At 41.4% G+C, this 14,185-nt stretch overlaps 1 protein-coding gene across 1 annotated transcript in view; it reads right to left on the bottom strand.

Moving 5' to 3' along the window:
- The window catches only part of Hsf5 (heat shock transcription factor 5), a 60,868-nt gene that overhangs the window by 23,846 nt on the left and 22,837 nt on the right, over window positions 1-14,185 (bottom strand). Inside the window, exons 5-6 of the mRNA XM_045159103.1 lie at window positions 9,026-9,547; window positions 4,708-4,882 (exon numbers count right to left, since the gene is read on the bottom strand). Coding sequence (XP_045015038.1) covers window positions 4,708-4,882; window positions 9,026-9,547 — 697 coding nt within the window. The remainder of the gene's footprint in view (window positions 1-4,707; window positions 4,883-9,025; window positions 9,548-14,185) is intronic.

The following is a 14,185-nucleotide window of genomic DNA, read 5'->3' as shown; positions in this document are numbered from 1 at the left end:
AATAACAAACAAACACCAAAAAAAAAAAAAAAAAGTTAAATGGCCCAATTTTACAAACTGGCTCTTATTTGGGGGACTAAAGGCTTACATATTAATAAAATTGAGCCAGGCATGGTGGTACATGCCTTTAATCCCCCAGCACTTTGGTTTTTTGGGGTAGGGTCTTGCTCTAGCCCAGGCCAACCTTGAATTCACTATGTAGTCTCAGGGTGGCCTTGAACTCATGGAGATCCTCTTACCTCTGCCTCCCAAGTGCTGGGATTAAAGGCATGTGCCACCATGCCCAGCTTCATATTTTTGATTTTTAAACAAAGTGTATTGCTCAATAAACAAAATCTGCATACTTCAGAGAACCCCTTCAGTGAGCTACAGGAGAGCTAAACATCATTGTTGTTTTTCTTTTTAAAGATTTTATTTTTATTTGTTTATTTGAGAGAAAGACAGGGGGAGAGGGAGAGGAAGGGAGAGAATAAGTGTGCCAGGGCCTTCAACCACTGCAAATGAACTCCAGATGCATGCGCCACCTTGTGCATCTGGATTACGTGGGTCCTAGGGAATTGAACCGAGATCCTTTGGCTTTGCAGGCAAGCACTTCAATGGCTAACCCATCTCTCCAGCCCTAGTTTTCTTTCTTTTTTGTATTGTTTTTCTTTTTCTTTTTTAAAACATATTTTCTTTTTATTTATTTGAGAAAGGGAGGGAGAGAGAGGGGGCAGCTGCTGCAAACGAACTCTAAACATATGCACCACCTTGTGCAACTGGCTTATGTGGGTCCAGGGGAGTTGAACGTGGGTCCTTTGGCTTTGCAGGCAACCACTTTAACTGCTAAGCCATTTCTCCAGTCCTCTTTTTTGAAAAAAGTATTTTATTTTTATTTATTTGAGAGAAAGAGGCGGAGGGGGGAGAGGGATGGAGGGAGGGAGGGAGGGAGAATGATTGTGCCAGGGCCTCCAGCCACTGCAAACGCTCCAGATGCATGCGCCCCCTTGTGCATCTGGCTTACGTGGGTCCTGGAGAGTTGAACCAGGATCCTTTGGCTTTGCAGATAAATGCCTTAACTGCTAAGCCATCTCTGCAGGCCCCTAGTTATCTTTTTTTAAAAAAAAACTTTAGTTATTTTATTGAGAGAGAGAATGGGTGGGCCAGGGCCTCCAGGCACATGCGTCACCTTGTGCATCTGGCTTAGGTTGGTCCTGAGGAATCGAACCTGGCACCTTTGGCTTGGCAGGCAAGTGCCTTAACTGCTAAGCCATCTCTCCAGCCCCATATTAAAGTTTTCTGATTTGTGTGTGTTCATGTGTGTGAATGAATGTGGGTATGTGCACGCCACAGTGCATGTGTTAAGGTCAGGGAACAACTTTCAGAGTTGGAACTCGCCTTCCACTTCCTTTGAGGTAGGGTCTCACCTTGTTCATTGTTCATTGTTCATTGCTCAACTCACCAGGCTAGCTGGGCCAAGAGGTTCCAGGAAGTTCTCTTGTCTCTGCCTCCCATCTTGCAGTAGGTGTGCTGGGATTACAGAAGATCTTCACAGCTTCCAACTTATATGTGGAGTCTGTGGATCTGAACTCAGGTACGCATGCTTGTTCATCAAGTGCTCTATCCACTGAGCAGTCTCTCCAGCCCAGTGTCCAGATATTTCAAAAAATGTAATATATCCATCAAGTTTGTTGTATGGCATAAGAATAGGTACATAGTAAATATTAGTCCCTGCCCTTCTCTCTTCTAAACTTCTATAGAAATCTTAAGTCTATGATTATGGATTGAAAACCATACTCAACTAAAAGTGACTGTGCAGGTTAGAGGGATGGTTCAGCAGTTAAAGGAGCTTAATTATCATTCTGGAAAGCCCAACAACCCAGATTTAATTCCCCAGTACCCACATAAGGCCAGATGCATGAAGTAGTGCATGTGTCTGGAGTTTGCAGTGCAAGAGGCTCTGGCACATTCATATTCTAACTCTAGCTCTCTCTCTCTCTATCTATCTGATTGAAAATAAATAAATAAAAGTATTTTAGTAAATAAAAGAAAAAGAATATTACAATTGCCATGTAAACAAGCTACGGCAGTACACATATACAATCCCATTAATTTGAGAGGCAGGAAGGTATTGAGTTCAAGGTCAGCCTGGGCTACATACCGAGACCCAGTCTCAAAAAAATGGGCTGGAGAGATGGTTCAGTAGTTAAGATGCTTGTCTGAAAAGCCTAATGACCTGATCCAGGTTCAATTTTCCATTACCCAAGTAAGCCAGATGCACAAAGTAGTGCATGCATCTGGAGTTTGTTTGTAGTAGTTAGAAGCTTGGCACATCCATTCTCTCTCTGCCTCTCTTCTATCTCTCTTTATTTGCAAATAAATAAATAATAATATTTACAAAGAAACATTATATTAGATATGGCATATAGTCATATCTAATTCCCTACAAACAGTAGAAACAAAGTTGGACTGTAGCCATGTACCTATAGTCCCAGGTACTAGTAAGGCTGATGCAAAAGAATCACTTAAGCCCAGAAGTTCAATGCCAGCCTGGACAACATAGGATGATCCCATCTCAAAAGAAAGAACCTGAGATGGAGAGATGGCCTAGTGGTTAAGGTGCTTGCCTGCCAAGCCAAAAGATCCAAGTTCTATTCCCCAGGATCCACATAAGCCAGATGCATGAGGTGGCACGTGTGTCTGGAGTTCATTTGCAGCAGCTGCAGGCCATGGCATACCAATTCTCTCCCTTTCTTGCTCTCTCTTAAATAAATAAATAAATAAATTTTTAAACCTTTGTTACTTATTAATTTAATTTTATTTTTTTTCTTCCAAATTTTTATTAACAACTTCCATGATTATAAAAAACACCCCATGGTAATACCCTCCCTTCCCCCACTTTCCCCTTTGAAACTCCATTCTAAATAAATTTTTTGAGAAAGAGAGAGAGAGAGAGAGAGAGAGAGAGAAAGAGAGAGAGAGAGAGAGAGAATGGGTATGCCAGGCCCTTCAGCTACTGAAAATGAACTTCAGACATATGTGCCCTCTTGGGCACATGTGCAACACTGCGTGTTTGCATCACTGAGTGTCTGGTTTATGTGGGACCCAGAGATTCAAACATGAGTTCTTAGGCTTTCCATGCAAGTGTCTTAAACACTAAGCCATCTCTCCTGCTCAAAATATTTTCTTAAAAAAGGAAGAACCAAATGTATGTGCCCCAACACTTATTCTAGAATCCTAGAAATCACATGTGCATACTCACCGCTGACATAACCATGCTCTACAGGATGTTTGTAATGTGCTCAGAGTACAATTTTTGATATCTATCAGATTTTCTTGCATCAACTTAAGTGCATACCCTTCTTGTCCTATTTTTATTTTTATTTATTTATTTTGTTTTGGAGGTAGGGTCTCGCTCTAGCCTAGGCTGACCTGGAATTCACTCTGTACTCTCAGAACTCATGACGATCCTCCTACCTCTGCCTCCCGAGTGCTGGGATTAAAGGCGTGCACCACCACGCCCGGCTTCTTGTCCTATTTTTTGTTAGGAAAAGAATGAGTATATCTATAATCACCATCATTGGCATTTAAAGACAACTATTAAATCACTCTTCATCCTATTTTCTCCAAGTTAACCTAAGAAAGTGACCATTACATATATTACAAAGAAATTATATAACTAAGAAATTACAGGCGCTGGGCAATGGTTCAGTGGTTAAAAGTACTTGATTGCAAAACATTTCAGCCAGGGTTTAATTCCTCAGCACCCATGTAAAGCCAGATGCAAAAAGTGGTGTGAGCATCTGTTGTTTGCTTGCAGCAGCTAAAGACTGGCATGAACCACACAAACACACATAGTTATGTAAGAAAGTAATATGATTGTTGCATTTAGGTTTGCATTGTGGCAGAAATCACCTGACCAAGAGCAGCATGTGGGAAAAAAAGAGGTTTATTTTGGCTTACAGACGCGAGGGGAAGCTCCATGATGACAAGGGAAAACTATGGCATGAGCAAAGGATGGACATCACCTCCTGTCCAGCATCAGGTGGACAATAACAACAGGAGAGTGCCAAATGCTGGCTATATTACCATAAGCTTGCCCCTAACAATAACCCCCCCTCCAGGAGGCATTAATTCCCAAATATCCATCAGCTAGAAACCTAGCATTCAGAACACCAAAGTTTATGGGGGACACCTGAATCAAACCACCACAATGATAGACATAATTATGAATAATCAATTAAGACTCATAAAATGTCATTCATATAAGAATTCTATACTGTAGTTCCATTTCTAGCATTTGAGGCTCCAAATCCGATAGCATAAAACTATGTAATCTGGGTCTGAGGAGATGGCTCAATGGGTAAGAGCACTTGCCGTGCAAGCATGAGGACCTGAGTTTGAGCCCCACATTCCTGTACAAAGCCAGGCAGAGTCACACATGCTTGTGACTCTGGTGCTAAGCTGGGTAGGAGATAAGAGAATCTCTGGGGCTCAATGATCAGCCAGTTTTACCAAAAAATGGAAATATCAGATTCAGTGAGACTGTCTCAAGGAAGGAAGTCAGGAGAGCAATAGAGGAGGACCCCTGATATTCTCCTCTGACCTCCCTGTGCACATGTGTCTGCACATACACGTGCATACTACACACACACACACACACACTCTCTCTCTCTCTCTCTCTTTCTCTCTCTCTCTCTCCTACCACCACCACCACATAATCCTTACCAGGGGACTTTCCTTGTGAGTTGCTTCTTCGCTCTCTGTATCTGGCTGGAGTGGATAAACTCGTGTCTTTACTAGGCTTGCTAGTAGACCCCATTTCTGATATAAGGAATCCCATCTGTTCTGAAGGCAAGATATTCTCAGGTGGATTGGGCTGGCATTTTATACTGGAATCCACCTAAAAAATTAAACCCACTTATTATTCTGAGATACACCCCAAGTATCAACTAAAAGTTAATATAGTTATCAGAAGAGTTCTATTCCAGGAACATAATTTAACAAACATGTTTTCCATTCTTAAATAGTACCCTTGACTTTGTTGACTTATGTAAATGTTCAGTAGTAAGATAAACATTTTACCATACTCAAAGCACTAAAATGTCTATGGAGTGAAAACATTTACTTATGACCAAAGAAGAGTTTACCATGAAGCTTAATGAGTTTTTAACTTACAATAGTAAGACACTTTAAGCACCATGGCTAAGATCACTGTCTTTTTCCACTTGGGTGATATTAGGACAGTCATAATCCTATTGGATGGAGTCAATCAGGCATAAACACTTTATTTTACTAATTTTGTATTCTGTCTTAATGAGGCTGTCAAAAAAGCATAAGTTTCATTCCTAATAAAAATCTGTATTTGGGGGGGCTGGAGAGATGGCTTAGTAGTTAAGCGCTTGCCTATGAAGCCTAAGGACCCCAGTTCAAGACTTGATTCCCCAGGACCGATATAAGCCAGATACACAAGGTACTGCATGCATCTGGAGTTTGTTTGCAGTAGCTGGAAGCCCTAGAATGCCCATTCTCTCTCTCTCTCCCTCTTTCTCTCTCTGTCTGTTGCTCTCAAATAAATAAATGAAAACTTTAAAATCTGTATTTGGGGCAGGAGAGGTGGCTTAGCGGTTAAGGTGTTTGCCTGCAAAGCCAATAGATCCCAGTTCGACTCTCCAGGACCCACATAAGCCAGATTCACAAAGGGGCGCATGCATCTGGAGTTTGTTTGCAGTGGTTAGAAGCCCTGGTGTGCCCATTCTCTCTTTTTCTCTCTCAAGTAAATAAATAAATAAAATATAAAAAATTAGCCCGAAATGGTGATGCACACCTTTACTCCCAGCACTCAGGAGGCAGAGGTAGAAGGATCACCATGAATTTGAGGCCACTCTGAGACTACACAGTAAGTTCCAGGACAGCTTGGGCTAGACTGAGACCCAACCTTGAAAAACCAAAACTGAAAAAAAAAAATTAAAATAAATAAAAATCTGTATTTAAGTTGGGCATGGTGGCACAAACCTTTAATCCTAACACTCAGGAGGCAGAGGTAGCAGGATCACCATGAGTTTGAGGCCAGCCTGGAGCTAGACAGTGAGTAGATCCAATTCATCCTGGGCTATAGGGAGACTCTACCTTGAAAACAAGAGACCAAAAATAATAAATAAATAAATAAATCTGGATTTGTTTGGTTCATAACATGTTCTTTCTTTGGTTTCTAAATTTTCTTTGGAAGGTTAAAACCCTCTACTGCCATGGTGGCACACGCCTTTAATCCCAGCACTCAGGATGCAGAGGTGGGAAGATTACTGTGAGTTCAAGGCCACCCTGAGACTACATAGTGAATTCCAGGTCAGCCTGGACTAGAGTGTAACCCTTCCTTGAAATATTGAAAAAAAATATAAATAAATAAATAAATAAAAACAAGCAAACAAACAAAAAACCCTTTACCAAGGTAACCAACTTAATTATACTCTACAAATTTATTTAGAACAAAAGTGTGTTGTTATAATAAAGCTAGAAGTTAAAAACAGTTTTCAAGAGCTATGACATATTTCAAACATATTGAAGAAGCAGTAACTCTGTGTGCAATTCTAAGATGAAAACCAATATTCCATATGTGGCTATGAAGATATAAGGAAAAATTCTATTTTCTTTCCAAAGGCATATTTAAAAGAATGGACTTTCTTGTTGAAATTACATTGTTGTTTTAACACATTTCAATTGACTCAAAAGGACATTAAAAAAGATAAAAAGGATGTTGAGTTCATAATAATCTAAAACATTTAGACTGGAGGTATTACCTAATGTGTGAAGCTCCATGTTCCATTTCCAATCAGTAGTACCACCCTCCCCCCAAAAAAGGCAAGAAAGACAAAACCTTAAGAGAGCTGGAGATTAGATCAAATTAGACCTTTTTAAAAAAGCTAAAAGTTATCTTGTGAGTCTCTAACAATGAGAAGATTTTCAATCCTATTAAGGATGTTAAAATTGAACACAACAGTTAATTCAAGAAAGTATGTTGGTACATGCCTGTAATCCTACCACTGGGAATACAGAGGCAGGAATTTTGAGGCTAGCCTGAGCTTCATAATAAATTGAAGGCCATCCTAGGCTACATAACAAGACCCTAGCTTTAGAATGCAAAACAAGATGCTGGTTCAGTGGTTAAAAAGCTAGACAGGGGTGATGAGTAGTGCCCACCTGTAACACCATTACAGTTGGAGTGTGAGGCCAGCCTACCTGCCTCAAAACAAACAAAACAAAAAAGTAACCCATGGGCTGGAGAGATGGCTCAGCAGTTAAGGTACTTGCCTGCAAAGCCTAATGACCCTGATTTCATTCCCCAGTACCCACATAAAGCCAAATGCACTGGGGGAACATGTACCTGGAGTTCATTTGTAGTGGCTGGAGGCCCTGGCACATCCATTCTCTCTATCTTTTTCTCTCTGCTTGCAAGTAAGTTAATAAATAAAAATATTTTAAAAGATTAACACATAAAGGCTGGAGAGATGGATTAGCAGTTAAGGTGCTTGCCTGTGAAGCCTAAGAACCCAGGTTTGACTCTCCAGAACCCTCATAAGCCAGATGAACTAGGTGGCACATGCATCTGGAGTTCATTTGCAGTATCCAGAGACCTTGGCACGCCCATTCTCTCCCTAATAAATAAATTAAAACATAACCTCCCCAAATAATATTAAAACATTAAAAATTAACACATACAATCACCTTGATTGGGATATGCTTTTTTTTATTGTTGTTGATATTGTTTTTTTTTTTAGGCAGGTCACTCTCTAGCACAGGCTGACCTGGAACTCACTCTGTAGCCCAGGCTGACCTCAAAATCATGGTGATCCTCCTACCCCAGCCTCCTGAGTACTAGGATTAAAGGTGTGCTGCACTATGCTGGGATATATCTTTTAATTTTTAAAAAAGATTTTTATTTATTTATTAGAGAGGGGTAGAGAGAGAGAGAGAGAGAATGGGTGTGCCAGGGCTTCTAGCCACTGCAAGGGAACTTCAGACGCATGTGCCATCATGTGTATCTGGCTTACATGGGACCTGGAGAATCCAACCTGGGTCCTTAGGCTTGCGAAAGCATGTGCCTTAACCACTAAGCCAGCTCTCCAGGCCCCCTCCTTTTTTTTTTTCTCTCTCTCTTTTTAAGATAGGGTTTCACTCTAGCCCAGGCTGACCTGGAATTCACTCTGTAGTGTCAGGCTGGCCTCAAACTCATAGCAATCCTTTTACCTCTGCCTCCAGAGTGCTGGGATTAAAGGCGTGCACCACCATGCCTGGCTTTTTTCTCTTTTTGAGATAGAATATCAAAAAGAGAAAAAAGCCAGGCATGGTGGTGCACGCCTTTAATCCCAGCACTCAGGAGGCAGAGGTAAGAGGATTGCCATGAGTGCAAGGCCACCCTGAGATGACAGAGTTAATTCCAGGTCAGCCTGGACCAGAGTGAGACCCTACCTCAAAAAAAAAAAAAAAAAAAAAAAAAAGTATCTATCACACTGTAGTCCAGACTGACCTTGAACTTGGGGCAATCTTCCTGGCTCAGCCTTTCAAATACTGGGTTAGTTTGGATGTTTTTGTTTGTTTTGTTTTTTGAGGTAGGGTCTCACTCTAGCCCAGGCTGACCTGGAATTCACTATGTAGTCGCAGGCTGGCCTTGAATTCACAGCAATCTTCCTACCTCTACTTTCAGAGTGCTGGGATTAATGAAGTGCACCACCACAGCACACTAAAAATATCTATCTATCTATCTATCTATCTATCTATCTATCTATCTATCTACCTACCTACCTACCTACCTATTTATTTATTTATTTATTTATTCAAGATACAGAGAGGCAGATAGAGCATATAGGCATGCCAGGGCCTCAAGCCACTGCAAACGAACTCAACTTGTGCATCTTGTGACTCTGGCTTCTGTGGGCCCTGGAGAATGAACTGACACTAAATTCAACTAAGATCTACATAAACTCTTCTCCAGAAGTCTTTCAAAAGCACTGGGAGCTTTGAGCTTAGTTAGGATACTTGTTTCCCTTACCTGTTCCGTGCTGAACGGTAGCCCTTCCTGCACAAACACTACTGGAGACGGAGATAGACTGTGGTTTAGCTGGTCCTTCAGCTTGACGTGAGTTTGTTGGATGGCTGCAGATTCCTGCACTGTGCTATTTTCCAAAGGTTGAGCTGTGTGGATGGTATAGATGTACTCAGGTGACTGTGGTAGAGAGCAGGTAATTGCTTGTTCTGTTCCAACCACAAAAGAGGTAATATCGGAGCCTACAGGAGTCAGTGGCTCCAGCTGGCTGGCCTGACTTGTGGAAGATGTACTGCTGTTGTTTGAATTAGGTAAGACATGTTGGCCTCTGTTAGACTGAGATGATGGACACTGAGTCTCAACAGGCTCCACCTTTACCATTTCCAATTTAGGGGAGGAATGCAACTCATCTACTATTTGAAAGACAGCCTCTAGGTTTACTTCTGTCTTTTTATTTTCATCAGTAGTACTGCAAGGCCAATTAGGAGGCAGAAATTCAACTGGATAGGAAGATTGCATTGGAGGATTCTGGGGAAAGAGAAAATAGGACTGTTTGGATAGAAAATCAAGTATAAAATTAAAGAGGAAAGCAATAACACTTAGGCTCACGAATCCTAAACATATAATAAAGCTAAGAAAACCTGAAGGTTAATTTGCTTTCAGCAGTGGTAGCTTTAAACATGCTGTTAACATTTACTTAGTATCTACTGCACATTAGCCACTATGTTAAGTTTAATACCAGAATGGACAACAAAGTCTCGGGATTAAAGCATACAAAATCAAAAAGCTATAGTAGGGGCTAGGGAGATAGCTCAGCAATTAAAGGCACTTGCTTGCAAAGTCTGTGTTCTGGGTTCAATTTCCCAGCATCCATCTAAAGCCAGACACAAAAAAAGTGGTGCAAGTGTCTAGTATTCATTTGTACCAAGTAGTAAAATACCTTGAACACACACACACACACACACACACATACACACACACGTGTGTGTGCACATAAATAAATAAATAAACATATTTTTGCAAAGCTATAGTACAGGGAGCTGGAAAGATGACTTAGTAGTTAAGGCACTTGTCTATGAAGCCTAAGGACCCAGGTTCGATTCCCCAGGACCCACATAAGCCAGATGCACATGGTAGCACATGCATATGGAGTTCGTTTGCAATGGCTAGAGGCCCTGGCGTAACCATTGTCTCTCTCTCCCCCAATCCTCTCTCTGTCTCAAATAAATAAATAAAAACAAAATCTTTTTTTTAAAGGTATAGTACACAAATATCTGTTCTCTGACAAAATAGCTATATACCAAATTCTTCCACAAAGGCTAACAGACAAAAACATCACCTTTACTGTTTAAGGAACGCAGTAAGGAAATTCTAAACACAGGATGCTCACAAGTCCACCAATCTTTATAAAGACTCAGGGGGTAGTACTGATACTCTGTTCTAAATGACCTGGGGAAAAATGGATGGACTATCATATGCCCTTTGGTTCCAAGATTATTTTTAACATTAAAGAAAAAGACTAGAGTAGTTGTTGCCTTTAGATTTGTCTTTTTTGCATGTGAATGTGCATATGTGTGTATATGTATGTGTTTGCATGTGTGGACAAGTGTGTGTGTGTGTGTGCACGTGTGCTGGTACATGTGTGCAGGCCAGAGGATGGTATCAGGTATCTTCTCTGATCATGTTCCACCTTATTTATTGAGATGGTTTCTCTTGCTTGAACCTAGAGTGTGCTGATTCAGCTCCTCTAGCTCTTCTCCCTCTCAAATAAATAAATAAAAATATTTTTAAAATATTTTAATTTATTTATGTGCAAGGAGAGAGAGAGAGAGGAGAAACAGAGGCTGTACCAGGGCTTCCAGCCACTGCAAATGAACTCCAGATGCATGTGTCATTATGAACATCAGGCTTTACATGGGCTGTGGGGAATCAAATCCAGGTTGTTAGGCTCTGCAGGCAAGAACCTTAACTGCTGAGCAATCTCTCCAGCCCAACTTTTATGCTTTAAATATTCTTAAGGGTGGAGAAGACGGCTTAATCTGTCAGATTCCAGCATCCATATAAAAACTGGGCAATGGAAGTACAAACCTATAATCCTAGTGCTGAGGAGGCAGAGAAAGGAGGATCCCTAGGGCTTGCTAGCCAGCTAGTCTAGCCAGATCAGTGAGATTGTCTCAAAAAATAAAGTGGTGAGGCAGACGTGGTGGTGCACACCTTTAATCCCAGCACTTGGGAGACAGAGGTAGGAAGATCGCTGTAAGTTTAAGGCCAACCTGATACTACATAGTGAATTCCAGGTCAGCCTGGTTTAAAGTGAGACCGAACCTCAAACCTCCCCCCCCAAAAAAATAAATAAAGTGGTAAGTGACTGAAGAAGGCACTTAATGGTGACCCCTGGCCTCTATGCACATGTGAACACACCCATGTGTGCCCACACACATAGAAACACATATGTACATAAGCATGCAAATCACACAAACATACACATGCAAAAGAGAGAGATTCTTGCCAGACATAGTGAACACATGTCTGTAATCACAGTTCTCAGGAGGCCAAGGTAGGAGGAGTGTTATAGGTTTGAGGACAGGTAGTGAGTACCAAGACATCCAGGAGTATATACTGAGACCCTATCTCAAAAAGGGGAGTAGAAGGATAGCTCAACTTCTCAACTTGTAAAGTGCTTGTGTCACAAACATCAGGACCCGAGTTTGATACCCAGTATTCACAAAAATGCCAGACAGGATGGCATGTACATGTAATCCTAGTGTTTGGAAGGCAGAGACAGGAGGATTCCTGGGGCTCACTGGTCAGCTAGTGTAGCCTAACTGGTAAGCTCTAGACCTTGTCTCAAAGGAAGTGGATGGTGTTCCTGAGGGTGACACCCAAGGGTGCCCTGTGGCCTCCACACCCAGGTGCACACACATGCATGTGTACCTGCACACATATGAACATTCAAACACACATGTACATGCAAACACATATGCATTGAAAAGATAGGTTATTTCTTATAAACAGTGTTTTATACAAAGTAGACATTCAATATATGCTTTATTATCTCACATTATAAACATTAAATGCACAAGAGCAATGATTAAATAAAATAAATGATGAACCAGATGCCTTTAATCCGAGCACTTGAGAGGTCGACGTAGGAGGATCACCATGAGTTCAAGGGCACCCTGAGATTACATTGTGGATTCCAGGTCAGCCTGGGGCTAGAGTGAGACCCTACCTCTAACAAAACAAAAACAAAACAACAACAAAAAAGGTGAATTATGTTGTCAAAAACATTCAGAGATTATGTCAGAGCTTTAGAAGAAAAGTTTCATAAATTCAAGTAGTATAAATTCAAATTGGAGTGAATAACACCCTCTACTGTGTTCTTTTTGTTTGTTTGTTTGGTTTTTCAAGGTAGGGTTTTGCTATAGCCCAGGCTGACCTGGAATTCACTGTGTAGTCTCAGGGTGACCTTAAACTCATGGTGATCTCCTACTTCTGCCTCCCGAGTGCTGGGATTAAAGGTGTGCGCCATCCCGCCCGATCATCTACTGAGTACTTAACTGTGTGCAAACACATCCAAAGTGCTCTACAGACATTTACTTTTCACAAAAAACTCCTATCTTTTTTTTCTTCCTTCCTTTCTTTCATTTTTTAAAAACTTTTATTGGGCTGGAGAGATGGCTTAGTGGTTAAGGCATTTGCCTGTGAGCCTAAGGACCCATGTTCTACTCTACAGATCCCAACCAGACGCAGGGTGAGGCAAGTGCTAAGCCACACGTGCCCACTAGGTGGCGCAGGCATCTGGCATCCAATTGTAATGGCTGAGGCCCCTGTCAATTCTCTCTCTCTCCCTCTTCCTCTCTCTCTCTAAAGAATAAATAAATAAACAGTCTATTTACTTGAGAGACAGAGAAAGAGAGGGAAATTTGGTGTGCCAGGGCCTTTAATTGCTACAGACGATCTCTAGATGCATGTGCCACCTTGTGCATCTGACTTATGTGGGTCCTGGGAATCGAACCTGGGTCGTTTGGCTTTGTAGGCAAGTGCCTCAACTGCTAAGCCATTTCTCCAGCCCTCTTTCTTCTCTTCTCTTCTCTTTTCTTTTCCTCTCTCTCTCTCTCTCCCTTTTTTCTTTCTCTTTCCCACTCCTCCCTCCACATGGTCAGGTTCATTGTACCAACATCCCCACTTACTTTTTAAAGTTTTATTTATTTACTTATTTATTTGGATATATGTGTATAGGGGTGTGCCAGAGTATGTATGGTTTGTGCCACTGCAAACAAATGCCTTTCTGGCTTTAAGTAGATGGCTATGGAATTGAACCTGGGCTGGTAGGCTTTGCAAGCAAGAGCCCTTAAACTACTGAGCCATCTCCCTAGTACTGGTTCCACTTCTGTGTACCAATTTTCTGTTGCAGTTACCTTCTTGTTGCTGGAACAAAACACCTGACCAAAGCAGCACATGGAAGGAAAGGGTTTGTTTTGGCTTACAGTCTCGAGGGGAAGTTTCCATGGTGGGGAAAGCATGTCAAGAACAGACAACAGGACATTAGATCTTGTCACATCAGCTGGGAAGAAGCAGCAAGACTGAGCTAGCTGTATTCAGTGGAGCTGGGCTATAAAATCCCAGGCTTGCTCCAGTGACATGCCTCCTCCATTAAGGCTCCACCTCCCCAAAATTCTCCCAGCTGGAGATATGAGGCTTAATCTCAAACACGTGGGGGGGGGGTACATCTTATATTCAAACCAACACACACAAACACACAAAATTCTTTTAGAACTAAAGCTGCCTTAGCTATATGATTATCCAGGCAAACACATGATTCCTATCTAACAGTTATAGCATAACAATACAAAGCATGGAATTTATTATTCTAGAAATAATAATCAAAAGCACCTAATCACAGCAGTTATTTCATAAGAAATAATGACACAATATTTGAATTACAGTGTTTATAGCATACATAATAAGGCTGAAGGGGTTACCACTTAAATTTCTCTCTCTCTCTCTTTTTTTTTTTTGTTTTGTTTGTCAAGGTAGGGTTTCACTCTAGCTCAGGCTGACATGAAATTCACTATGGAGTCTCAGGTTGGCCTTGAACTCACAGAAATCCTCCTACCTCTGCCTCTCGAGTGCTGGGATTAGAGGTATTTGCCACCACACCAG

This window comes from Jaculus jaculus, chromosome 9, assembly GCF_020740685.1.
Source record: "Jaculus jaculus isolate mJacJac1 chromosome 9, mJacJac1.mat.Y.cur, whole genome shotgun sequence".
In the NCBI taxonomy this organism is placed as follows: domain Eukaryota; kingdom Metazoa; phylum Chordata; class Mammalia; order Rodentia; family Dipodidae; genus Jaculus; species Jaculus jaculus.
Note: the sequence above shows the minus strand (reverse complement) of the source record. Positions and strands in the feature narration are given on the sequence as shown.